General features: G+C 37.8%; 1 protein-coding gene across 5 annotated transcripts in view; it reads left to right on the forward strand.

Annotated features, from left to right (window-relative positions):
- NELL2 (neural EGFL like 2) overlaps positions 1 to 27,136 on the forward strand; it is a 507,676-nt gene that overhangs the window by 471,208 nt on the left and 9,332 nt on the right. For all 5 annotated transcript variants that reach the window (XM_086399811.1, XM_086399808.1, XM_086399809.1 and 2 more), the window contains 4 exons: positions 9,542 to 9,682; positions 20,882 to 21,075; positions 23,005 to 23,181; positions 24,898 to 25,122. In XM_086399811.1, coding sequence (XP_086255937.1) covers positions 9,542 to 9,682; positions 20,882 to 21,075; positions 23,005 to 23,181; positions 24,898 to 25,122 — 737 coding nt within the window. The remainder of the gene's footprint in view (positions 1 to 9,541; positions 9,683 to 20,881; positions 21,076 to 23,004; positions 23,182 to 24,897; positions 25,123 to 27,136) is intronic.

The following is a 27,136-nucleotide window of genomic DNA, read 5'->3' on the forward strand; positions in this document are numbered from 1 at the left end:
TTGATCATTTTTGTATATAAATTTTACCTCAATATAGATGGTTTTAGGTGTGAGGAAATAATATGTGTACCATGATGACTATAGTTAATAACACTGTATTGTATAATAAAAAATTTTTTAAATAGTATGGTTTCAATGTTCTTACCAAAAATAAAAAGTAAATCTGTGAGGTGATGGATGTGCTAATTAACTAAATGGGAGAATCCTTTCATGCTTCATACTTATATTAAATCATCATATTTGTACACTTTAAATATATTATCATTTTGTGAATTACACCTTAATAAAGTGGGGGGGAAATAATGTTAGTCTTAATAAAATGAATACCAAAAAAAAAAAAAAGTCATTTAAGAATAAGCCCAGTCAAAATATATAGAAGACATCCTTTTAAAAACCTATGAAGACCATAAAAGCTATAAAAATCATTAGAGAAAAAAGAAATACATCATGTATATGGATTAAAAGATTCAATAATGTAAAGAATCAATTCTCCCCAAATCAATCTATAGAACCAATTCAGACTTCCCCTCACCCTATTTTTTTGTTTTGTTTTGGGTTTTTTGGTGAAAAATTCACAAACTGATAAAGAGAAAACCCAAACAGTCAAGATAATTTTGAAAAGTGAGCAAAAAGATAGGGAGGAATACCTATTATGAGCTAGGCACTGTTTCTCCTGTAAGGAAAAGTTATTAGATTACTTAATAGCAGTAGTCAACAGCAAACTATTAAGAGATAGAGAGTATTACTTCTAGGTCAAAAACAGAAAACTCAGAGAGGTTTAGTAAAATACTCACTGTTACCCAGTTAGCACACCAAAGAGCTGAAATTCACTCACATTAGGATATATTATGAGACATCTCAGAGTATAAGCTGTTTCTGGTTGGCCAAACTGGTCTTCAGAGGCAGCCTACGGTAAGACAAAGAGCACTGGGCTTGAGAGAGTTCTGGGCTGTGGTTTGACCGTGGGCAATGCATTTGCTTTCACTGCTTCTTTGTCTGTGACATAGGGATAGGAATAGTTCACATAGCTGTTGTGACGCCTAAATGACCTAATGAAGAAATGATATTATGCTTAAGAGCAGTCATTGGCTTCCTAATTATGAACTGTAAAGTAATTAAAGTAATTTTCACTAAATCTCCAATGTTATCCAACTTGTGAAAAGAATTTTAGGATTTTCATAGTTTATTTACATATATCATCATTTTACTTTTAAAAAGTTCACATGAGAAAATTAGCCTTCTTATGAAATTTTGGGCAATATTTTATTGATATATTCAAATCTGACATAGTTGTAAAAAACAATGCAATACTCAAATGAGTTTGCTTTCCTTGAGCACTCACATCTGAATGTTGAAAGCAGACTTCCCATAAATTCACAAAAGACAGAAGGAAATGACCTTTTGATTAAAAAAAAAAAAAAAAAACTTGCAGATAATCTGAAAAGCAAATAATCCACATGTGGGTAATCAAGAGTTGATTAATTGTTTTGAGGATGTTTAATTGCCTACTGTTATCAATATAATTTAACTACCAGTACACAGGATAGTGACATAAATAGTCCAAGCACTACTTTTTAATGAGAAATGATGTCTAGGTTTTTATTAATAATAAACACTTTGAAACACAGTACTCTCATTATTTGACTTTGCCATTAAAAATAGCTTTTTGATTTAAAAAAAAAAGTCTTTTTCTTTTGTATAGGGTAGCAGCTTAAACTAATGATTAGGGTCTGTTTTAGACATAGGTGGTTCTAGATATTTGCACTTTATATTGTTCTCAGGTATGCTGTTATAGTAGAAATAACTTATCATGCATGAGAAGGCTTTGTTTATCATTCAAGTGTCTCATTTTACAACTACATTTAATTTTACAAAGAAATGATTTGTCACTTCCTGAAGTGACCTTCTAAATGCTGATATCAAAAGCCATTTTCATTTGGCTACCTCTGAAGCCAGTGTTCTGGCTTCAGAACATAGGAGGCACCCAGTTTTACGTCACCATACCTGAGGGAGATGAAAAAAGCAAGATACTAACATCTGTGAGCTTTTTTTTTTACTCATACAGTTTCCTTTCTTGTTTTCTGCCTGTTGGTTTATTTTTAATGATTATGTAGTGGGTTTCCATTTCCTTCTCCAGAGGATCTTCCCGACCCAGGGATCAAACCCAGATCTCCCAAACTGTGGGCTTTACTGTCTAAGCCACCAGGGAAGTCCTTAAAACATATGCACTTTCCAGAAAATCTATCCCCGCAGTGCTTCCGCTTTTATTTTCTAAGTCGATTTTGATCCCTGGAGTATAACTGCTATTTGTAACTGCTATTGGATAGCTAAACAGTTTTTGGATTTTAGATTCTCTGCACTCTGGGACAGCATCTTAATATCATCACTAGCTGACTGTTCTAAAAGTAGCTGCTGAAAAAGTTCTAAGTGTTCCCAAGGAACTACAAACTAGTTCCTTCCTAAGAAAGAATATGTAATGAAATCATAGTTTTTCATAAAATTTATTTTTAGCTTTTTATATAATGTACCTGCAGAGGGTAAAATTAAGTCCCTTGTAATCAAGAATAAATCATATGAACTTATACATCCTGTACTGATCTTTTTGAATACTCTTATTCAGTTGGAAAGTAATTTGTTCAAACTTGGTGGTTCTTATAACTTTTTCTCCCCTAGGTCTGCTGTTCTTTGTGTTTCTAACTCGATAATATGAAGGTTTGTTTTTAACTGACCTAAAGAAGTACCAAAGAAATAAATTATTTGATTTTTTTTTGCTATTTTCTGTTAATATATGATATGTAAAGCTTAATATGTATCTGAAAATGCACACAGTGTGTGCATTTAGATATTCTAACTCACAGTAATATTTAAATTTGTGATGGACAAAAATCTACTTAATTCTTAAGTGGCGGATCAGATTTCAATTCTTATTAAGGTTTACAAAGTAACAGCATACATACCATCAGATAGCTTACAATGCTGCTTGTTTTATCTTTCGCTTTAATTAAAACCATGACACAAACAAACATATCTCCTTTTGGGAAGTGCATACTTTGGCAATTCAAGCACACTTTCATTTTCTACTGACTTTCACCAAAGTAGAAAAGTTTTCATAAACAAATCAAAAATAGCAAGAACATGAAAGTATAAAATAAAGCATTGTACGTTATCTGGCCAGCTTTACTTTGCTGTCCTAAATGGTAACAAGTATATAATTTGAGCCATGACATATGGATATTTATACTGTATTTGATAAATTGAGTCATATTGTAAATGAATTAAGGCATTTCAGTACCTAAGGAATTACTCAGTAATTCGTTCCGAAATGTGACTAATTGTTCCATACTATATCAAAATTCCAGTTATTTATATGCCATCTTAATAAGTTTTGTCATATTCATATATTGTCTGTGCCAATATATACTTAATGTGGTTTCTGTAATTCCTCTCACTTTTAAAGTTTAAATACGATTTCACTACTGTACTATTAGCATCACTTGCTATCAGTTCAGTCGTTCAGTCCTGTCCGACTCTTTGTGACCCCATAGACTGCAGCACCGGGCCTCCCTGTCCATCACCAACTCCCGGAGTTTACTCAAACTCATGTCCATTGAGTCGGTGATGCCATCCAACCATCTCATCCTCTGTCGTCCCCTTCTCCTCCTATCTTCAATCTTTCCCAGCATCAGGGTCTTTTCCAATGAGTCAGTTCTTTACATCAGGTGGCCAAAGCATTGGAGCCTCAGCTTCAGCATCAGTCCTTCCAATGAATATTCAAGACTGATTTCCTTTAGGATGGACTGGTTGGATCTCCTTGCTGTCCAAGGGACTGTCAAGAGTCTTCTCCAACACTCCGGTTCAAAAGCATGAATTCTTCAGTGCTCAGCTTTCTTTATAGTCCAACTCTCACATCCATACATGACTACTGGAAAAACCATAGCTTACTATAAATAGAAATAATGCAGAAACATGAAATAAAGTGTTTACCTATTATCACCTAAATACCATACCAGTGGTGGCAGATGTGTCACATATTAGGAAACACTGTCCTGTAGGATTGTAAATTCAGACTTTAATCAATTTATTTTCTTTTTTTTTTCCTAATTTTATTTTATTTTTAAACTTTACATAATTGTATTAGTTTTGCCAAATATCAAAATGAATCCACCACAGGTACACATGTGTTTCCCATCCCGAACCCTCCTCCCTCCTCCCTCCCCATACCATCCCTCTGGGTCGTCCCAGTGCACTAGCCCCAAGCATCCAGTATCGTGCATCGAACCTGGTCATTGCAGCACTGTTTATAATAGCCAGGACATGGAAGCAACCTAGATGTCCATCAACAGATGAATGGATAAGAAAGCTGTGGTACATATACACAATGGAGTATTACTCAGCCATTAAAAAGAATACATTTGAATCAGTTCTAATGAGGTGGATGAAACTGGAGCCTATTATACAGAGTGAAGTAAGCCAGATGGAAAAACATAAATACAGTATACTAATGCATATATATGGAATTTAGAAAGATGGTAACAATAACCCGGTGTACGAGACAGCAAAAGAGACACTGATGTATAGAACAGTCAATTTATTTTCTTAAAACATAATTTAGATATATACTAAACCCGGTGAGGGCAGGAATTACTTCTGCATTGTGTATCCTTGTTTCCCCAGCACTTAGTACTTGACATATAACAGGTATTCAATAAATATTGAATGGTAAATTAATGAGTGACATACATTTTCTTATTTATCTTTTAAAATAAAACTTAATAATAACAGTTAAATAATAATAGTCAAATTGTATAGGAAAATGCACTATGGCCAGCATATGTTTCAATTCCCAGTCTTCAGGGGATATCAACTAATATACTGCATAGCATTTCCATTAAAATTTAATGGTTATAGATCAAGGAAGGCTGCTGTGATATAAACAAAGAGAAGTGGGGATGAAGCAGTATAACAGTGGTCCTGGTGATTAGAATGATTGACAAGAGAAAATGAATGAGGAGTAAAATTTTAAATATGTATCTGTGTCATATGACCTGAGATAACCCTTGTGTTGCAGAAAGATAAAAGGGCTAAATGCAAGTACACATGAAATGTGAAAGGTGCTTCAGTAGAGAAGGCTCTGTTCCATTAATAGTTACTTCTAAATCACCAATGCTAATGAACAAATTCTTCTAAAATAAGGTACTCTAAACATCCCCCTCACAGCCTTCTTCCAATAAACTCACTTCCAAAGCTTAAATTCCAACCTGTTTTCTTTTGTCCATGCACTTAAGAAATGACATAACCAATTTTCTGCATCATTTGTGTTAGAGGAAAAGACCATATAAAGCTGAAATGAGCATAGCATTTTAGTTCCATTTATAAATCAGAGGTTCATCAGTTAGGAGGCCCTTGAAATATAAATAACGCTGTTTCATGAAACCTGTAAGGTCTTACTAAATCGAAGCAGTCCACATCAGCTGTATGTCTGGAAGTTGATTTAACTTCTGGCTAGCTGATTTAACCACTAACAATTATTTTGACAATAGGAATTACTGACAGCAGGAGCTGACTCTGTAGAAGAGGAGCCACAGTGACATGTCATTCATTCAGGGCTTTGAAATAATGTTAAAATTTTGCAATCATATGAAATATTTATTTTTTCACTTATTACCTGATCTAAGAGAATGGTTTGTACCTTCTTTAAGTGAAGGATCTCTGGGTTTATCAAGAAGTAAATGAGTGATGACATTTTTTTCTCCTTTTAAAAAAATTTATTCTTTTATTCAAAGTCTGTCTCTTTCAAAATTGAACAAAGAAAAAGAAATTTTAAAAGAGACTGAAAGAAATATATACTTCCAGAATTTGGAATTAGATGAGACTAAGAAGCAGTGGATAGTCCACTCCAGCTCAACAGTATTTACTGCCTTCTTAGTCTCATCTAACTGAATAAAAGTGGACATGAAACATGTAAAATATCATGTAGGAAACGAGTTGCCAGTCCAGGTTCGATGCACGATGCTGGATGCTTGGGGCTGGTGCACTGGGACGGCCCAGGGGGATGGTGTGGGGAGGGAGGAGGGAGGAGGGTTCGGGATGGGAAACACATGTGTACCTGTGGCGGATTCATTTTGATATTTGGCAAAACTAATACAATTATGTAAAGTTTAAAAAAAAAAAAAAGTGGACTGTCTGGAAGGAAAGAACTCTAAAAAGTACTTGGTCTTCCCTTCAACAAGGAAGGAAGGACATTTTCATGATGGTCACTGCAGCAGGGAATATGACTCAGGTGTTCATTTCAGTTCAGATCAGTCACTCAGTCGTGTCCGACTCCTTGGGACCCCATGAATTGCAGCACGCCAGGCCTCCCTGTCCATCACCAACTCCCAGAATTCACCCAAATTCATGTCCATTGAGTCGGTGATGCCATCCAGCCATCTCATCCTCTGTCGTCCCCTTCTCTCCTGCCCCCAATCCCTCCCAGCATCAGAGGCTTTTCCAATGAGTCAACTCTTCGAATGAGGTGGCCAAAGTACTGGAGTTTCAGCTTTACATCATTCCTTCCAAAGAACACCCAGGACTGATCTCCTTTAGAATGGACTGGTTGGATCTCCTTGCAGTCCAAGGGACTCTCAAGAGTCTCCTCCAACACTACAGTTCAAAAACATCAATTCTTCGGCGCTCAGGCTTCTTCACAGTCCAGCTCTCACATCCATACATGACCACAGGAAAAACCATAGCCTTGACTAGACGGACCTTTGTTGGCAAAGTAATGTCTCTGCTTTTGAATATATGGGAAACATTAAGAAAAGCCTGTTCTACCTTGGCAAGTGGAATCTGCAGGCATGGCAAGGTTGTCAAGATGGATATGGCAGCAGATCATTTAGCAAGGTCTGGGGCAACCCCATGATGCTGTGATCACTCACCTAGAGCCAGACATCCTGGAATGCAAAGTCAAGTGGGCCTTAGGAAGCATCACTACCAACAAAGCTAGTGGAGATGATGGAATTCCAGTTGAGCTATTTCAAATCCTAAAAGATGATGCTGTGAAACTGCTGGACTCAAGATGCCAGGAAATTTGGAAAACTCAGCAGTGGCCACAGGACTGGAAAAGGTCCGTTTTCATTCCAATCCCAAAGAAAGGCAATACCAAAGAATATGCAAACTACCACACAATTGCACTCATCTCACATGCTAGCAAAGTAATGCTCAGAATTCTTCAAGCCAGAGTTCAACAGTACATGAACTGTGAACTTCCAGATCTTCAAGCTGGATTTAGAAAAAGCAGAGGAAACAGAAATCAAATTGCCAACATCTGCTGGATCATCGAAAAAGCAAGAGAGTTCCAGAAAACCATCTGCTTCTGCTTTATTGATCACACCGAAGCCTTTGACTGTGTAGATCACAACAAATTGGAAAATTCTGAAAGAGATGGAAATACCAAACCACCTGACCTGCCTCCTGAGAAATCTGTATGCAGGTCAAGAAGCAACAATTAGAACTGGACATTGAAAAACAGACTAGTTCCAAATCAGGAAAGGAATACTTCAAGGCTATATATTGTCACCCTGCTTATTTAACTTATATGCAGAATACATCATGCAAAATGCCAGGCTGGATGCAGCACAAGCTGGAATCAAGATTGCTGGGAGAAATGTCAATAACCTCAGATATTCAGATGACATTACCCTTTTGGCAGAAAGTGAAGAACTAAAGAGCCTCTTGATGAAAGTGAAAGAGGAGAGTGAAAAAGTTGGTTTAAAGCTCAACATTCAGAAAACTAAGATCATGGCATCTGTCCCCATCACTTCATGGCAAATACATGGGGAAACAATGGAAACAGTGAGAGATTTTATTTTTGGGGGCTCCAAAATCACTGCAGATGGTGACTGCAGCAATGAAATTAAAAGATGGTTGCTCCTTGGAAGAAAAGCTATGACCAACCTTGACAGCATATTAAAAAGCAGAGACACTACTTTGCCAATAAACATCTGTCTAGTCAAAGCTATGGTTTTTCCAGTAGTCATGTATGGATGTTAGAGTTGGACCCTAAAGAAAGCTGAGCACTGAAGAATTCATGCTTTAAAACTGTGGAGAAGACTCTTGAGAGTTCCTTGGATGGCAAGGAGATCCAACCAGTCAATCCTAAAGGAAATCAGTCCTGAATATTAATTTGAAGGACCAGTGCTGAAGCTGAAACTCCCAATACTTTGGCCACCTGATGTGAAGAACTGACTCATTGGAAAAGACCCTGATGCTGGGAAAGATTGAAGGCAGGAGGAGAAGGGGATAACAAAGGATGAGATGGTTGATGGCATCACTGACTCAATGGACATGAGTTTGAGTAAGCTCTGGGAGTTGGCAATGGACAGGGAAGCCTGGTGTGCTGCGGTCCATGGTGTTGCAAAGAGTCGGAAATGACTGAGCGACTGAACTGAGGCAACCCCACGCGTCCAGAAACCCAGACAATATATAAGAAGAAGGGGACAGTCTGCCAGGCAACTCTAGGCATTACTTTTTCTTCTGTGAATGAGTAAAGAGACTTGGATGAGAGCCAGATGTTCCCATTTATCAACAAACTGAATAAGGAGAATAATGACCTCATAGCATTTGGGATTAGTAAAAAGCTACTGGAACCAATATATTAGACTCAAGATGCATACTCTGTTTAGGTAATTTTGCCAATTTGAACCTATGTCTACTTGTAAGAAGGAACACACAGCTGGAAGTTAGGCTACCATGAACTTTTAGGTGACCTTGGTTATATCCCAGTATTTCCTTTTACCTCATTTTTTTTTTCCATATATTCAATATACTGTCTACATATCAAGATCTTTTCTGAGGGTTGAATGAGTTAATGATATATATGAACCAATTAAAAGGTGACATAAATGAGATATATTTTCAAAAATCAGAAGCATATTGATGCATGAATGCTATTGCCATATACTAGAGATTATGTTGATAGTAATAAAAGACTCTAAAATCTCAGTGACTTAAAGCAAAAAGGTTTATTTCTTGCTCTTACTGTATGTCCACCGCAAGTAGAGGAGGACTATGCCCCATATTATCTTCACTCAGGACTCAGGTTGAACTTCAGAGCTCCTGGAAATCACTGGTCATTGTGATGGGGAGAGAATATGTGCAAATCCACACACTGCATCTTTAAGATTCTGCCTAGAAGTGACACATATCACTTCCCTAGTTGGCTTCAGGAGGTCACACGGCAATCCTAGCTTGTGTCCAGAAGAGCGGGAAGTATTTGGCGAGCAGCACTAATGAATATCATAGATGCTTTGCTTTTTCCGTTTTCTGCAGTGGGGTGACTTTTGCAGCAGGGAAACTGTCCAGATGTTTGTCCTATTACTAATACCACTGCATTCTTTCTGTATAGCTGTCAAAAACAACCAAGTAGGCTGCCTTTATTTTATGTTTTCTCAGTTTTAAGGATTTGCTGGCACTGAATATTTTAGTACCTAACAGAATATTTTAGTTTCTTAGAGAGAGAGGCAACAATTGTATAACATTTCATTTGTGTTTTCTTTCCCAGACATCGATGAGTGCTCTGATGGCTTTGTTCAGTGTGACAGCCGTGCTAACTGCATCAACCTGCCTGGATGGTACCACTGTGAATGCAGAGATGGCTACCATGACAATGGGATGTTTTCACCAAGCGGCGAATCATGTGAAGGTCAGTACAAGGAAAAGACCTAGAGTTTAAGGTCTTGAAATTGAGACACGTTCAGTAAGACGTAATTAGTTGACATTGATCTCATATTTCAGGTATTGGTGATTTTTGCTGTGTGTTTTTACAAGTGGTTGGAAACATGTTAAAATCTAACTTTTGCATCCTAATTATAATAATCAATTGATTTGTGAATAATTAATACTTGCAACAGCAAACCAGTTTTCTGTGGATACTTTGTTGAAGGATGTTTTTAGAATAAATAAACCTATAGTATCAGATAAATCTTTTAATGGCAGCATGTAAAAATCTGACCCAAAAAGAGGTAGAAAAACAGGTGAAAGCAGGATAGAGGGAAAATGAGGTGAGAGAAAATAGGACAATGACGTGGCCAAGAAAAACATGATACATGCTTCTCTGGGCTATTCCTGATGTATCTTTTGCCTGGCAAAGTCAGATGTTTAGTAAATGTTGCAAGCAGAAGGTATGGTCCATGCTTAAAAGACGTCAATCTAATAGGAATGGAAATTTAATCAGATTATATTCAATTATTTAGTAGTAATTTTGTCTTATTTTCAGTGAATTGACAATTCTGCTCCTTTATATCCACTATTAAGGGGCATACATTTTAGAAGGTGGGCAGAGTAAGCAAAGCACAGTGAATAATTGCCAAGGAAACTACCCACACCAAAAGGGTTTGGCATGGAATTGGGAAACAAAACAGACCTCAAGAAGTCTTTGTTTTCTCCATTGGTGTTTACACCTTCATCGAGTAACAGCCTGAGAGAATGATGAGGCTAAAATGACACAGTCGATGAAAGCCTTGGAGAATCTAACTTAACAGTACTTGATGCTTAAATGATGAGATGCCTTTTATCCTCGGGCCTCTAGAGGTTTTCACACAAAGAAAAGTGACGCAGACTTGGGTGATAGATGCCAAGGTTCTGTGTGCGCTTTGCCAACAGCTGCAGAGCTCTGGACCTTGCACAGAGTGTTCATCTGGATTTTTACATGGAATGGGAATGCTGCTGCCTTGCTGCTGCTACTGCTGCTAAGTCACTTCAGTCGTGTCCAACTCTGTGCGACTCCAGAGACGGCAGCCCATGAGGCTCCCCCGTCCCTGGGATTCTCCAGACAATAACACTGGAGTGGGTTGCCATTTCCTTCTCCAATGCATGAAAGTGAAAGGTGAAAGTGAAGTCGCTTAGTCGTGTCCGACTCCTAGTGACCCCATGGACTGCAGCCTACCAGGCTCCTGCCTTACCGGGGGCTAAAACCTAGCATTTGCAAATAACCCTTAGCTGTGATCCGAAGGCTTTACCTTGTGCTTATGAGAATGCCGTTCAAGAAGCAGATCAAACCCTGTGATTTTGCCCTTCCCTGATAAACTATATTGCCTGTTTCTATAGTGTGTTATCAGGAAGAAGTCTTCAATGCTGCTTTTTTTAGCATTGTCTTTTCTTTTAAATTATACACATAAAGAATAAACATAAACTGATTATAAATAATTCAATCATACAGAAATATAGAGAGCAAAGCTAAAAATGTGTCTTTATTTCATCTCCTCCTTTTCCCTATCTTTTCTTCTTCTGCTCTTTAATTTTGCTTGCTTTCCCTTTCTGTGCATCAAAATGTGACTTAAAAAAATACATACCTCTATCTTACTTTACATTTGTAACTTCTTTCAGTATCTTTTAAGTTTATGACCACATGTCTCGAAAGGGCTGTATTAGTTATCTCCTGATGCATAAAAAGTAACCCCCAAAGTGTAGCCACTGAAAATAATAAATTATCTCACAGCTTCTGGATAAGGAATCTATGACAGCTTAGCTGGATTCCTCTGGTTCAGGTTTCTAGTGAAGTTACTAATATCAAGTTGCTGCCCAGAGATGTGGTCTCATCTCTGTCTTGTCTGGGATAGGAGTGGAGGGAAAGGGAATCTGTTTCTAAGGTCACTAACACTGCTGTTGTCAGGGCTTGTTTCCTTAACCCATGAGCCACTCCACAGGGCTAGGGGCTGGCTTCTCCTAGAAAAAGCATTCCAAGAGACAGCATGTGCCCAAGATGGCAGCAACAGTTTTCCACAACTAAATCTCAGATGTGGCATTTCACCACTTCTCCCATAGTCTATCTGTTAGAAGCCACTCAATAAGTCCAAGGAGAGAGGATTACCAAAGAGCATAAATAGTAAATGGTGAGAATTGTTGCTGGCCATTTTGTTAAACTACCCGCTGCAAGAGCCATCAGCAATGTGCATTAATTTCCACTGCAACTCTCTGATGCAATCATGTCATAACTTCTCTACCCTCCTCACATCTCAGATACCACTTTCTCTTCTTTCTCTGTTAATTACTCTGCTTCTTATTTAACTGAGAAGAGAGAAGTACTTCACTTTTCCCCAGACATATGGTATGATACACAGTAAATCATATATATGGTATACACCACCTCGCTGGTGTCTCAGATGGTAAAGAATCTATCTACTTGCAATGCGGGAGACCTGGGTTCAATCCCTGGGTCGGGAAGATTCCCTGGAGGAGGGAGTGGCTACCCATTCCAATATTCTTGCATGTGAAATCCCATGGAGAGAGGAGCCTGGTGGGCTACAATCCATAGGGTCACAAAGAGTTGGACACAGCGATTAACACTTCTACTTCCTTCCATACAGTAAATACATACTAGTCTGGTGAAAATGACAAAACATAACGAGTGCATTCATTAAGTGTCCAAAAGTAACAAGGAAAACTAATCATTAAAATAACACATGATACAGATAAATATAGGGAAGTAACGGATTTTGTGAAATGCCTACACAGAAAAGGCTTTTTGAGGAAATTCCGTAAATACATAAAGAGTGGGAAATCTTATTCTTTAAAAAAAAAAAAAAAAAACCCACAATTCTGTAAAGATAATTCAACTATCTTCCAATAGAATTTATAATGATTATCGTAAAAATCTACTACTCTTTCAAGGACAGTGTGATCTGAAGAATTCTTTTAAAAGTACTAACCTTTGTCATATAAAAGAGAACTAAAATGCTTCTTTTTAACAACTATCTACTTACTGCAATTTCAGTGATCTGTAGAATTGTAATATTAGCATTTAGAAGGATGCCATTTTAAGACTATGGTTATATCTGATCAAGTTCCGTATTTCTGTGCTGGGGAAAAAAACAAGAAGCATTTCAACATGGACAAATCCACAGCAGTAGGTTTACAATTATTCTTAAGTATAATAGTCATGTTTGAAGATATGAATAAATAACTTTGTACTTTTTAGACTGTAATCTACAACATACATGTTAATAAACTGCATGCATACAAACTGTAAATTATTTTGCTCATCCATTTACCTCGGAGGTGTAGACATTTAATCCCCAGGAAATGTGCAAGGTTTTCTTACCCACATCATCATTTCTAATGTGCCTGAAAATTTGTCTCTCTCTGAGAACAAGGCCAAGTATTTTTTTCCGTGAAGGAATATTGCATTTCATGCCCACATTTCCTTTTATTTAAAGCTTTTATTTCTAGATTATCTTTATGCTTGGTGGGTGTTTTTGAACTTGTATGACTAAAAAAAAAAAAATGTTTATATGGTAGTATCTTTGAGTATTATGTTCAAAACAAATACTACAAATTCTTACCTTAAATCAAGGGAATGAGGAACTAAATCAAAAGCAATGAGGAACTAAAGTCAAAAGGCAGAATAGAGAGGGAAAGGTCAAGAGAACACAGTAGTCACAGAAAACACGCTATTTCAACAACACAAGAGGCGACTCTACACATGGACATCACCAGATGGTCAATATCGAAATCAGATTGATTATATTATTTGCAGCCAAAGATAGAGAAGCTCTATACAGTCACCTTGTGCACACCAGGACCCAGGAGAAAGGAGCAGGGACCCCACAAGAGACTGACCCAGACTTGCCCATGAGTGTCCAGGAGTCTCCGGTGGAGACATGGGTCAACAGTGGCCTGCTACAAGGTCAGGGGCACTGAGCGTGGCATTGCCTGCATGGAACCATGTGAAGGAGGTCACCATTATCTTCATTACCTACACCATAGTTTGACTTCAGGTCAAACAACAGGGAGGGAACACAGCCCCACCCATCACCAGAAAACTGGACTGAAGATTTACTGAGCATGGCCCCACCCATCAGAACCAGTTTCCCCCTCAGTTAGTCTCTCCCATCAAAAACTTCCTTGAGCCCGTCCTTATCTATCACAGGGCAGACAGAATGAAAACCACAATCACAGAAAACTAAATAAATTGATCACATGGACCACAGCCTTGTCTAATTCAATGAAACTATGAGCCATGCCATGCAGGGCCACCCAAGATGGTCAGGTCATGGTGGAAAGTTCTGACAAAACATGGTCCACTGGAGAAGAGAATGGCAAACCACTTCAGAATTCTTGCCTTGAAAACCCCATGAACAGCATGAAAAGGCAAAAAGATAGGACACTGAGAGATGAACTCCAAGGGAGATCAGTGGAGAAATAACTCCAGAAAGAATGAAGAGATGGAGCCAAGGCAAAAACAACACCCAGTTATGGATGTGACTGGTGATGGAAGTCAAGTCCTATTGAAAGGTTGTTGTTGAATCATGCGAAGACACCGGGATTCTTGGCCCCTGGAGGAAAAGAAGTCAAGGCTTGATCGCTCAGAGCTTTTGTGTAATAAAGTTTTATTAAAGTATAAAAGAGATAGAGAAAGCTTCTGACATAGGCATCAGAAGGGGGTAGAAAGAGTACCCACTTGCTAGTGTTAACAATGAAGTTATATACTCTCCAATGAATCCAAAGAATGTCTGGAGGTTGTAAAGACCTCACCAGACCTACTCCCATAATTTACATTTTAAGATAATAGAATTAGCCAGAAGGTTTAATCCAGAAACTGTCCTCAGGCAGGATACATCCTTGTAAAGACCAGGTCTACTCCCATAATTTACATTTTAATATAACAGAAGGTTTAATCCAGAGACTATCCTTAATCCAGAGATTGTCCTCAGGCAGGATACATTATTGTTATATAATCCTAAGGAATGTGGAGAAAGAAAAAAAATTTGTCCTTTCTTCCTCCTTGAGAATTCCACACCCCTCTCTCCTTGGGGACCCCTAGACTCCTTATCAACCTGCCTAGGAACTGACTCTCTCACTATGTAGTAAAGAGCAGTAATGCATAGGAACCTGGAATGTTAGGTCCATGAATCAAGGCAAATTGGAAGTGGTCAGACAGGAGATGGCAAGAGTGAACATCGACATTTTAGGAATTAGTGAACTAAAATGGCCTGGAATGGGTGAATTTAACTCAGATGATCATTATATCTACCATTGTGGGCAAGAATCCCTTAGAAGAAATGGAGTAGCCATCACAATCAACAAGAGTCCAGAATGCAGTACTTGGATGCAATCTCAAAAACAACAAAATGATCTCTGTTTGTTTCCAAGGCAAACCTTTCATTATCACAGTAATCCAAGTCTATGCCCCATACAGTAATGCTGAAGAAGCTGAAGTTGAACAGTTCTATAAAGACCTACAAGACCTTCTAGAACTAACACCCCCCCAAAAAATGTCCTTTTTATTATAGGGGACTGGAATGCAAAAGTAGGAAGTCAAGAGACACCTAGAATAACAGGCAAATTTGGCCTTGGAGTACAAAACAAAGCAGGTAAAAGGCTAACAGAGTTTTGCCAAGAGAACACACTGGTCATAGCAAACACCCTCTTTCAGCAACACAAAAGAAGATTCTACACATGGACATCACCAGTCAGTACCAAAATCATGTTGATTATATTCTTTGCAGCCAAGATGGAGAAGCTCTATGTGGTCAACAAAAATAAGACTGGGAGCTGACTGTGACTCAGATCATGAACTCCTTATTGCCAAATCCAGACTTAAATTGAAGACAGTAGGGAAAACCACTAGACCATTCAAGTATGACCTAAGTCAAATCCCTTACAATTATACAGTGGAAGTGACAAATAGATTCAAGGGATCAGATATGATAGACAGAGTACCTGAAGAACTATGGACAGAGTTTCATAACATGGTACAGGAGGTGGCGATCTAAACTATCTCCAAGAAAAAGAAATGCAAAAAGGCAAAATGATTGTCTGAGGAGGCCTTACAAATAGCTGAAAAAAAGAAAAGAAGTGAAAGACAAAGGAGAAAAGGAAAGATATACCCATTTGAATTCAGAGTTACAAAGAATGGCAAGGAGAGATAAGAAAGCCTTCTTCAGTGATCAATACAAAGAAATTGAGGAAACAATAGAATGGGAAAGATCAGAGATCTCTTCAAGAAAATGAGACATAAAGGGAACATTTCATGTAAACATGGCACAATAAAGGACAGAAACAGTATTAAGAAGCAGAAGATATTAAGAAGAGGTGGCAAGAATACACAGAACTATACAAAAAAAGATCTTCATGACTCAGATAACCACGATGGTGTGATCACTCACCTAGAACCAGACATCCTGGAGTGTAAAGTCAAGTGGGCTTTAGAAAACATCACTACGAACAAAGCTAGAGGAGGTGATGGAATTCCAGCTGAACTATTTCAAATCCTAAAAGATGATGCTGTGAAAGTGCTGCACTCAATATGCCAGGAAATTTGGAAAACTCAGCAGTGGCCCCAGGACTAGAAAAGGTCCATTTTCATTGCAATCCCAAAGAAAGGCAATGCCAAAGAATGTTCAAACTACCGCACAATTGCACTCATTTAGCCTACTAGCAACATGATGCTCAAAATCCTTCAAGCTAGGCTTCAACAGTGTGTGAATAGATGGAAAAGCAATGAAGAAATAAAGTAAAAAGCGCCCATCAGTTCTACAAAACATCTCTGGGAATGGCAAGCATCAGGGAAAGAAAGTGAAATTGTTAGTCGCTCAGTTGTGTCTGATTCTCTGCAACTCCATGGGCTGAAGCCCACCAGGCTAATCTGTCCATAGAGTTTTTCAGGCTAAAATCCTGGAGTGGGTTGCCATTTCCTTCTCCAGAGAATCAAGGAAGGGATGTGTTAATCTCTTCTTTTCACAGGTGGAGAGGGTCTGATTCTCTGTGAGCTGAACAACAGCACTTTAGTTTAACAGTCAGACAGGGGTGGGACCTCTTATTGAATGATTATGATAACAGCAAGGTAAAGCAAGTCAAAAGCAGAGACATTACTTTGCCAACAAAGGTCCGTCTAGTCAAGGCTATGGTTTTTCCAGTGGTCATGTATGGATGTGAGAGTTGGACTGTGAAGAAGCCTGAGCGCTGAAGAATTGATGCTTCTGAACTGTGGTGTTGGAGAAGACTCTTGAGTCCCTTGGACTGCAAGGAGATCCAACCAGTCCATTCTGAAGGACATCAGTCCTGGGTGTTCTTTGGAAGGACTGATGTAAAGCTGAAACGCCAGTACTTTGGCCACCTCATGTGAAGAGTTGACTCATTGGAAAAGACTCTGATGCTGGGAGGAATTGGGGGCAGGAGAAGGGGACGACAGAGGATGAGATGGCTGGATGGCATCACTGACTCGATGGACGTGAGTTTGAGTGAACTCCAGGAGTTGGTGATGGACAGGGAGGCCTGGTGTGCTGCGATTCACGGGGTCGCAAAGAGTCGGACACGACTCAGTGACTGAACTGACTGACTGACTAAAAGCAAGTCAAGGAAATAGTTCCAACATGGAGTCAGAATTGGTTCTTCTCTGCAACATTACCACTCCCTATCAAAATCTTGCTCTTCATTATGTAAATAGCATCTACCAAATTTTCCAAGCCAGAAATCTAATCATTCATGACCCCTCTCTCTCCTTAGTCTCTGAAGCCGACAAATCACTAAATGGCTTTATCTTTGTTGTTTCTATGTGTGCATCCCCACTGCTACTATTAAGTACAGCATTATGCCTAAGAACACAGACTTGGAGCCTGACAGTTGGGTTCCCCTCTGTGCTCTATCTATACCTTACTAGCTGTGTGATCTTGAGAAAGTTATGCAACATGTTTCTGCCTCAGTTCCCTGATCTATACAATGGGGATTATAACTGTAGTTTTCACGGTTGTTGTGAGGATTAAATGAGTCATTATATGAATGTACTTAGACTTTGGTGTTTACTTTTATTATATGATCATCTCTTTCCTGGAATACTGAACAGTCTACTAATTGGTCTTATAATTGAAAGTTCTAATCCATTTTAAGTCCCTTTTCCAAAATGAAGCCAGAGGAATATTTCTAAAATGGATATGTGAATAGTTTTTTTGCAATTCCCTAAAAGGACATTTGATAGACTTCATTATAATGTTCAAATTTCTTATAACATGACCTTTAACTGAGCCCCGAGAACCCTTCAGCGTGTCTCCCCACTCTGCTTTCCCTGGCCATTTAAGTCATACCAACACTTTTGATTCTCTAATACACTTAATGGCTCTGAACTTTGGGGCTCAAACACACTCTTACCTCTGACTAGACCACTCTTTACCTCCTCTTTTCTTGCCTAAATCTTATCCATAATGTTTTTGCCACACCTGGAGAATGAGTATGTGGGCGGAAGAAAGATTCAGAAAGAGCTACCAATGTGATGTTGTTCAGTCACTCAGTCATGTCTGATTCTTTGTGACCCCATGGACTGCAGCATGCCAGGCTTCCCTGTCCTTCACTATCTCCTGGAGTTTGCTCAAATTCATGTCCATTGAGTCGGTGGTGCTATCTAACCATCTCATCCTGTGTCTCCCCCTTCTCCTCCTGCCTTCAATGGTTCCTAGCATCAGGGTCTTTTCAAATGAGTTGGCTCTTCCCATCAGGTGGCCAAAGTATTAGAGCTTCAGCTTCAGTATACTAGTGTGATAGGAAGCAAGTAAATGAAATTTGTCAGGGAGAGGGAAGGACGTGTGTCAGAAACTGCTGTCAGCTGAAGACAGGAACTGAGACTTGACCACTGGCTTGACAACATTATTTCTCCAATCACTCACTAAAGAAATAATCAATATTTTTAAAGTTGGAATTTCTGTATACTATAGTATAATTTTCAAAGCAGAATATACACTCTTTATGTATATGTAATGTAGGAATCTTACAATAAAACTGTATATAAAAATAAATTCCAAAATTTTATACTACCATTCAATTGAGAATAGTTTCTGCACTGAGAAACCCAGTATAGATAACAAGCAAGAAAGGTAAGGTAAGTTCAAATTAATTCAAATCTCACAGGATAGCAAAAGGTAAGAGTTAGTCCACTATGATGTTTCTGCTTAAATATTAATATTTCTCCAGGTATGACAAGTACATGCCAACCATTGTTGTAAGCAACTTTTTATTCTATTTCCTGGTCGTTAATATACTTTGAGTACATATTCTCTTTGTACCTAAAAATCTTTTCTTCTTTGTCTGCTGCATCAAATCCAAGGACTTTCTCTGCTTTTAACCAAACAAACAAACCTGTTAGTAGAAATTTTACTTTAAATGTCAGGCAAAATGAAATGATTGTTCAAGTCCAGCCATTGCCATTAATGCAATAATGTTCTTATATTAGCGGATATTTAAAGAGTGAAATATATAAAACATATATATATGTAATGGATATTAAAAGATATATTAAGAGGTATTTGTAGAGATTGTGGTCAGAGAGACCAAACAACGATGATCAGTGGTGGTGTTTTTGCTTCCTATAATTGCTAATTATAAGAATATTTAATGGAGACAAATATCAACTCTGAGGATACTTTATTATTCCAAATAGAGCAAATATAGACCTGCTATATAAAGTTCATTTCCTCACCAAAAGAAAATTTTTTTCGGATCTGATATACACATATATATCTGATATATAGGTGTATATATTAATACAGTTATATAAATGTATTTTTTAAGATTTTCATGTATTCTTATGCTGTTATTATTTTATCATGGTCTTTTTTATACAGTATTATCCTTGACATATCAACCTATAATAAAGTTTACTATAGCTGTAATAGAAATCTTTTCAGCTATCCTCTCAATTCATAGGTTTTGTTGATATGAGAACTAATAAAAATCAAAGTACATAGAAATAATCATGTTACTTATTATCAGGAATGCATATATGATAGAACTTAAATATTTAGGAATTGAAATGTGGCTAAAATATAATCTTGACTAGTTTATTTCCTCTACAATGTTGAAATCAAACCATTTAAGGAAGATAGTAAATCCTATAATTTTGAAGGAAAATCAGTGTACATTCTGCTGATTAAAAGCTATACATTCCATTTTCTCTCTATCCCACTTTTCCTGCTGTGATTTAGTTCTTTTTTCTTGACCTTTACTCAGATGAAATAGGAAATAAGTCCTTACTGCCACTCGTACAATATCCCTGGAATGATTTTGGCTTATGACCTTTAAATGATGGGGATAAATAAAATGAATCACATCTCCTCTCTTGGACCTGATCTGTGGGTCAACATATGTTTGCTTTTCATCTGTATGAAAATGCTTTAGGCTACGATTGCCATGGAGTAGCTGAAGTCAGGTGAAGAATGGGCAGGTGCCAATTGAGTCAGGCAGGAGATGAAATTATGATACGAAATGGGAAAGCTGAGAAGTGGGGAATTCTTTGTAAGGGATGCTGATTGCTTGTGATCACTTGCCTTTCCATGGCTGAAGGGCAGGGTGTAAGGACAGTGTGCAAATGCCTGGACCATTAAGGGCAGAACACCTGAGCAGAATGCTGGAAAGAGCTTACGTGACAGTGACATGGCTGTGAGAACAGGGCTTGAAACTGGATGAAAATGCCTCAGGGCTTCCATAACATTTCATCCCCCATGAAGAAGGGATTTTCTGGAAGCACCTTTTTAACATTGAGGATGATTTTGCCAATTAAAAAAACATAGGCACTTTTAGAATTTCCACTGCCAAACTGTGTTTGATATATTGAGTCCTATCCTTAACTTTTTTAAAAAAAAATATGTTTCATAAAGCCTAATGATATTTACAGAGATATAAAAGTTGAAAATCTAGCCAAGGTTATTTGGTGTTTAAAATCAAGTATGATATTTTCCTGTGAAATCCCAAGATCATTAACATTGCTTTAGTCAGCATTACTAGGAAATACATGCCAGTAAGATGAAAATTAATTTACAGTTGAGTGCTTTATGTCAGGAGACCACTTGCCTGATCGCAGTTATTTGAAACAGAACATATTCTGAGCACATTGCCTGCTGCTTTTTCTTGGCTGTAGATATTGACGAGTGTGGGACTGGGAGGCACAGCTGTGCCAATGACACCATTTGCTTTAACTTGGATGGTGGATATGATTGCCGATGTCCTCACGGGAAGAACTGCACAGGGGATTGCATCCACGATGGAAAAATTAAGCACAACGGTCAGATTTGGGTGCTGGAAAATGACCGGTGCTCCGTGTGTTCATGTCAGGTTGGTATAAACAAAGCACTGTAACCATTTTTATCAAGGTGTAATTTGCATGTATTTCAAGTGTACGGCTTGATAAACAAATGCATACATCTGATTAACCTCTGCACAATTAATATAACATAACATTTCCACCTACCCACGTTGGCTGGCCTCTGCCCTTTCTTAATCCCATAGCCCCAGACACAAGTAAACACTGTGTCCTATTTCTACAGATTAGATTTGTATTTTCTACAGCCTCATATAAGTGGAATCATATAACACAGTTGGCCTTCCATATCTGCAGGATCCACATTCATGGATTCAGCCAACTGTGGATGAAAAATACTTAAGGAGAAAGCTCCAGAAAGTTCTGAAAAGCAAAACTTTCATTTTCCTGACCCCAGCAACTTTTTACATAAGTTCTATATTATATTAGATATTATAGGTAATCTAGAAATAATTTAAAGTATATGGGAGATTATGTATAGGTTATATGCAAATACTATGCCATTTTATATAAGGGACTTGAGCATCCATGGATTTTGGTATCCACCTGCAACCTGGAAATAATCCCCCAGGTATATGAGTGAAAACTATACTTATTCTTTTGTGTCTGACATTTGTCTCAGCATTATGCTTTGACACTCAATTATATTCGTTACCTGTATAAGTAACCCATCCCTTTTTATTACTGAATAGTGTTCCTTTGTACAGAAATACCACAGTGTGTTTATCTATTCAATGATAGAATTTTGATTCTAACTAGGCTAATGTTTTTATAGGCACAGTATCATATTTGAATGAATGCATAAGTGAAGCCAGAATGAACATGCTATGGCCTGCAAGTGAAAAAACACCTATTTGGGTTATATTTCAGTTTTAAGAGGTGTTCTGTGTACCCAGTTGATAATAGAAATTTAAATTATAGTTAAATAATAATACCAAGGACTCAACTATTATTAAAGAAATTGATAACAGCTTGTACAAATTATAAGGTTAACATATCTATAAACTTAATAATATGTAAAACTTGATGACTACCTACCAAATATAAACATACAATCCATTACACAGAACAAACTTTAGTTAGTATTCAAATTACAAGTACATAAAAATTTATATATACATACACAAATTTATTTGCACATAAGAGCCATGCAGTGGTTATCATTCTATACTGGTTATTTCTGAAAAAAATTTTTCCAGTCAAGTCATTTAAACAGTAATGTGCAGAAAGAAAATTGGAAGTTCTCCAGCTTGAGTAATTTCTGGGTGTTAGCTACAAATAGGAATTTTAAAGAAAATCAGTTATATTGAGAAAACTGTGAGTTATCTCAAACTACCAAATCAACATCTGAAATTATAGCTATGGTGCTGATGCTCAGTCACTCAGTTGTGTCTGACCCTTTGTGGCCCCATGGACAGTAACCCACCAGGCTCTTCTGTCCATGGGATTTCCCAGGCAAGAATACTGGAGTGGGTTGCCATATCCTCCTCCAGAGGATCTTGCTGGCCCAGTGATGGAACCCATGTCTCTTGTATCTCCTGCATTGACTGGCAGAATCTTTACTACTAGCACCACCTGGGAAGCCTGATTTTAGATATATTATGTAATATACATGTATATATAGAGAGAGATAATTATGAATATAGATATATTATGAATATATCTATATATATTCCCCTGGAGGAGGAAATGGTAACCCATTGCAATATTCTTGCCTGGAGAATCCTCATGGACAGAGGAGCCTGGCAGGCTATGGTCCAGAGGCTCCCAAAGAGTCGGACATGAATGCAGTGACTTAGCACAGCACAGCACATATGTATAATGTATATATAGATGTTTATCTACATAGGTACTCACACGTACAGACACACCCACATACATATGATATCAGTATATTGAGAAACAGAGGCTTTTGGTAACTACTTTTTCTCCTTGTCATACAGAATGGATTTGTAATGTGTCGACGGATGGTCTGTGACTGTGAGAATCCCACAGTTGATCTTTTCTGCTGCCCTGAATGTGACCCAAGGTTGAGCAGTCAGTGCCTCCATCAAAACGGGGAAACCTTGTACAATAGTGGCGACACCTGGGTTCAGAATTGCCAGCAGTGCCGCTGCCTGGTAAGTTTGGCTACCTAAAGTTCAGGAAACATTACGCCCAGAATCAAAATAGGAAAGCAACCTTCCCTGCCCCTCCACCAATATTCAGTACCTGGCCATAGCATTGGAAGTTACAAAAGGTGAACCAGTTATGATGACAAGGTGATGGTTCTGCATTCACGACCTGAGAAGGAGTGTCCAGGGGTAGATGCAGTAAACTATGCCATGTCGTCTTTCAGGACGATCTCCAGAGCTCCAAAGAAGAAAAGGCTGTCCTCACTTTCCCAATCCCACTCAGCCTAGGTTTACTTAAAAACAGTAATGAACGAAACAATGGCATTCAAAAAAATCCTTTTTTCCAAGTAAACCTTTTGTTACTCCATTTCTGTCAATTATGCTCTGACTTAAAAAAAACAAAAACAAAATACCTTTTTTCTTTCTAAAAATTGTTACTGTCAACACTATTCCAGCGGGAACCCTGTTTTACACATAGTTTGAATTTGCAATAAATATTAGAATGTTAAAGTTGAATGTATATATATATGAAACTTCTGCTGGAAACAATAGGTTAAAAAGAAAATAAAGACTTGATAAGAAGACCCCAGTCATTTTTCATGTGGCCAGATTTTTTGCTTCTTTCTATGGTATAAATGAAAATTCATCTACACGTCTTTATAGAAGAAAGTTTCATAGATACTGCTAAGTCACTTCAGTCATGTCCGACTCTGTGTGACCCCATAGATGGCAGCCTACCAGGCTCCCCCATCCCTGGTATTCTCCAGGCAAGAATACTGGAGTGGGTTGCCATTTCCTTCTCCAATGCATGAAAGTGAAAAGTGAAAGTGAAGTTGCTCAGTCGTGTCCGACTCTTCGCAACCCCCTGGACTGCAGCCCACCAGGCTCCTCTGTCCATGGGATTTTCCAGGCAAGAGTACTGGAGTGGGTTGCCATTGCCTTCTCCAACATAGATACTAGTCTGAAAGTTAGGACTAGTTTCCTTTCTATTTGTGTGAGGATATTTTTAAGGCAATGCTTTTTTGTTGCTTCCTTTTTATACTTTCAACCCAAAAATCAATTGAAAGAGCAAGGTCAGTTTTGTGCCTGAAGGCTGCTTTCATCTCCCAAGACCATGAGACTCAGAATTATGAAGAAAATAGGAAACAGGTGGGAACTAAGTTTTAAAAAGATCCAGTTCACACAATTTTCCCATGTGCAATAAAAATGACTGAAATCAGCTCCTCGTTTTGTTTTTTTTTACCAAAGTCCATACACTGAGAAATGTATAAATGAACAAAGAAAAACTGTCAAATTTCCTTCATATTTCAATTTACTTTCTTGTCAGTGGACAAAACTTTCTTTTTGCAGAAGGGAATAAATGAGAAAGTAGGGTAAAAGACTGAAAGGAAGGAAAAAGCATCTCATAGGCAAAAAAGCTAAGTAAAAATCTCTTCTGTAGTAAACAGTTCTTTGTCATGGGAAAGAGAGGACGTGCCCATTCAATTGTTTTAAGAGAATTGGTTTTTGCTTTCCTTTATTGCTATTCTTATTTAACCCATGAAGACAGCTTCATAATCCATCTACAGTATAGATCTCATGTGTGGATTCCCTACCACATTCATGGCTGTGAAGGTCTAAGTATGAATGTCCATCAAAGAAATTGAGTAATTGAGTATTCAGTAAACACTGTGTTCCCTCCCTTCCCCTCCCTTTACCCTTGTCCATCTGCTCTCCTTATAGCAAGGGGAAGTTGACTGTTGGCCCCTGCCTTGCCCAGAGGTGGAGTGTGAATTCAGTGTCCTCCCCGAGAACGAGTGCTGCCCACGCTGTGTCACCGACCCTTGCCAGGCTGACACCATCCGCAATGACATCACCAAAACTTGCCTGGACGAGATGAATGTGGTTCGCTTCACTGGGTCCTCTTGGATCAAACATGGCACTGAGTGTACTCTCTGCCAGTGCAAGGTAAAACCCACTATATTCAAGTAGGGAGCACTTGGCCAGCTGTGCCCAGAAATCATAGATATTAATGTGGCCAGTGAGAAGCACCTTCCTTCCTTTTACTGTTCAGAGTTGGGAGGAGGACCACTCAGCTTAATTAGTGCCAAAGCTGACTGTCCTGTGCATCCTCTAAAGCATTTTCAGGGAGAAGGAGGTGCTTGGTCTGAAACCAGAATGATGGTTATTTATATCACTGGAACAGAAAGAACCTATGTAAATTGCCCTAAAGCATCTAACTGCACACATCTTTTTAAAAAAATAGTACAACACCAAGCTTCATGTTTCTTTCATGATAGAGGACAGTATTATTTTATTGATTTTTATCTAGTCTTTTTATGATATAAGATATATCAACAAGGTAAGCATACTGCATTTTCCAAAGTGAAAATCAATATGGCAAAAATGGGCATATTTCTTGGTCTGTTGTGGTCAGTTACATTGAGTTGAAAAATTTAAGACTTGTTTAACATATTTTATTCCTACAGCTGGAGAAAAATCATTATAAAGATTTTTCTTTTTATTCTCATAGGAAAATAAAGCATTATGTCTTTTACTTCACTAAGAACAAAAATACTGATAACGTAGACAGGGTATATAGAATTCAAAAATGGTGACAAACTTGAAAGCTTTCTGCTTGGATTATTGTTCCTTACAAATATTTGATTCAGTGGTCATTGCACTTCAGAGTCAAAGTTTTAGAGTCAACACTAAAACTAATACTCTGAAAAGCTTAACAACAACAAGAAAGCAAAGATGTCAGATTTTTCCCAGCATAGCACAGCCAGATATCTCTAACTGCTCTGGTTCTTTAAATGAACATTTCCATTAAAATTTTTTTTTTCAGTAGAGCAATTTAATTCCGATTCACATAGTACAAATTTCTTACTAGAGTGACTTGATGTAACAGGACAAAGAAATATGAAATGCTTTAAGTTATCTCAAACTATTATTATCTATTTCACACCGAAATTTCTAGCTCTTTCAGTCAATGCAATTTGTCAATCAAGCACAGCTTTTGGGGAGGAACATTTAATGGGGTCTTCTAAAAGTGCATTAGCACATTTGAAAGTTACTTTTACTACAAAAAGTTACTAGCAATGTATATGCAGTGCCACTTTAATATACATTTAATATGGATACATTTGAGTGCATTTAGTGGTGCATTATCTAGAAACTTCGGTATTAATGATTAATAGGGCAATACTTTCTGACATTCAATTGCCAAAGATATTTGAGTCTCTTTACACTCTTAATCTCCTAATAGATTATTGTTCTGAGCAGTGACAACAAAAATATATACTGAGTGATGCAATGTAAAACACACCAGATATAGCTCAGACAGATACTTCCAACAAGAAAAATGCAAACAGTAATAGGCAGAAAACATTACAGTATTTTCTGGGGGTAAAGAGTGTGAATGAGCTTGTCATGTACTGCCTTACAAACAAATAGGACTTTTTGACTCCTAGTAGAATTGTTTCCAGAAAGTGTATTTTGGCATTAGATTCATTTCTTGTCAGATAACTGCCATTTCTCAGAAGTTACTATTTGATGCCATTTCCCTTTTCCCTTCTTATTAAGTTGAGTTATAAGAATATGCTCAATGCTACCAAATGTATCCCTAATAGTCATTTTATTATATTTATTTTTTGCTATATTAAAAATAAAATTTATGCCAAATAGGCTTGAGAGATTGCATTGGAGGTAAGCATTCATCACAGTTCGACACTGTCAAAGCACTATTTGCATTTACTGTCTCTCCATCCTACCACTTCTGAGTTACTGGTGTAGTCAATAAATGCAACTTGTGTGGGGTGTTGTGCCAGGGTAGAATGATAACCAAAAACAGCAAAAATTGTTCCTGGAAATTTTTCCCCAACAGGTTATCGTCTAGAGCTCTGCTATCCGGTTCTGTAGTCAGAAGCCACATGTGGTTATTTAAATTCATTGAAATTAAATTAAAAATCCAGTTCTTCAG

Source organism: Bos grunniens, chromosome 5 (assembly GCF_055505025.1).
Source record: "Bos grunniens cultivar Pamir isolate PY7600 chromosome 5, Bosgru_T2T1.0, whole genome shotgun sequence".
Taxonomy (NCBI): Eukaryota; Metazoa; Chordata; class Mammalia; order Artiodactyla; family Bovidae; genus Bos; species Bos grunniens.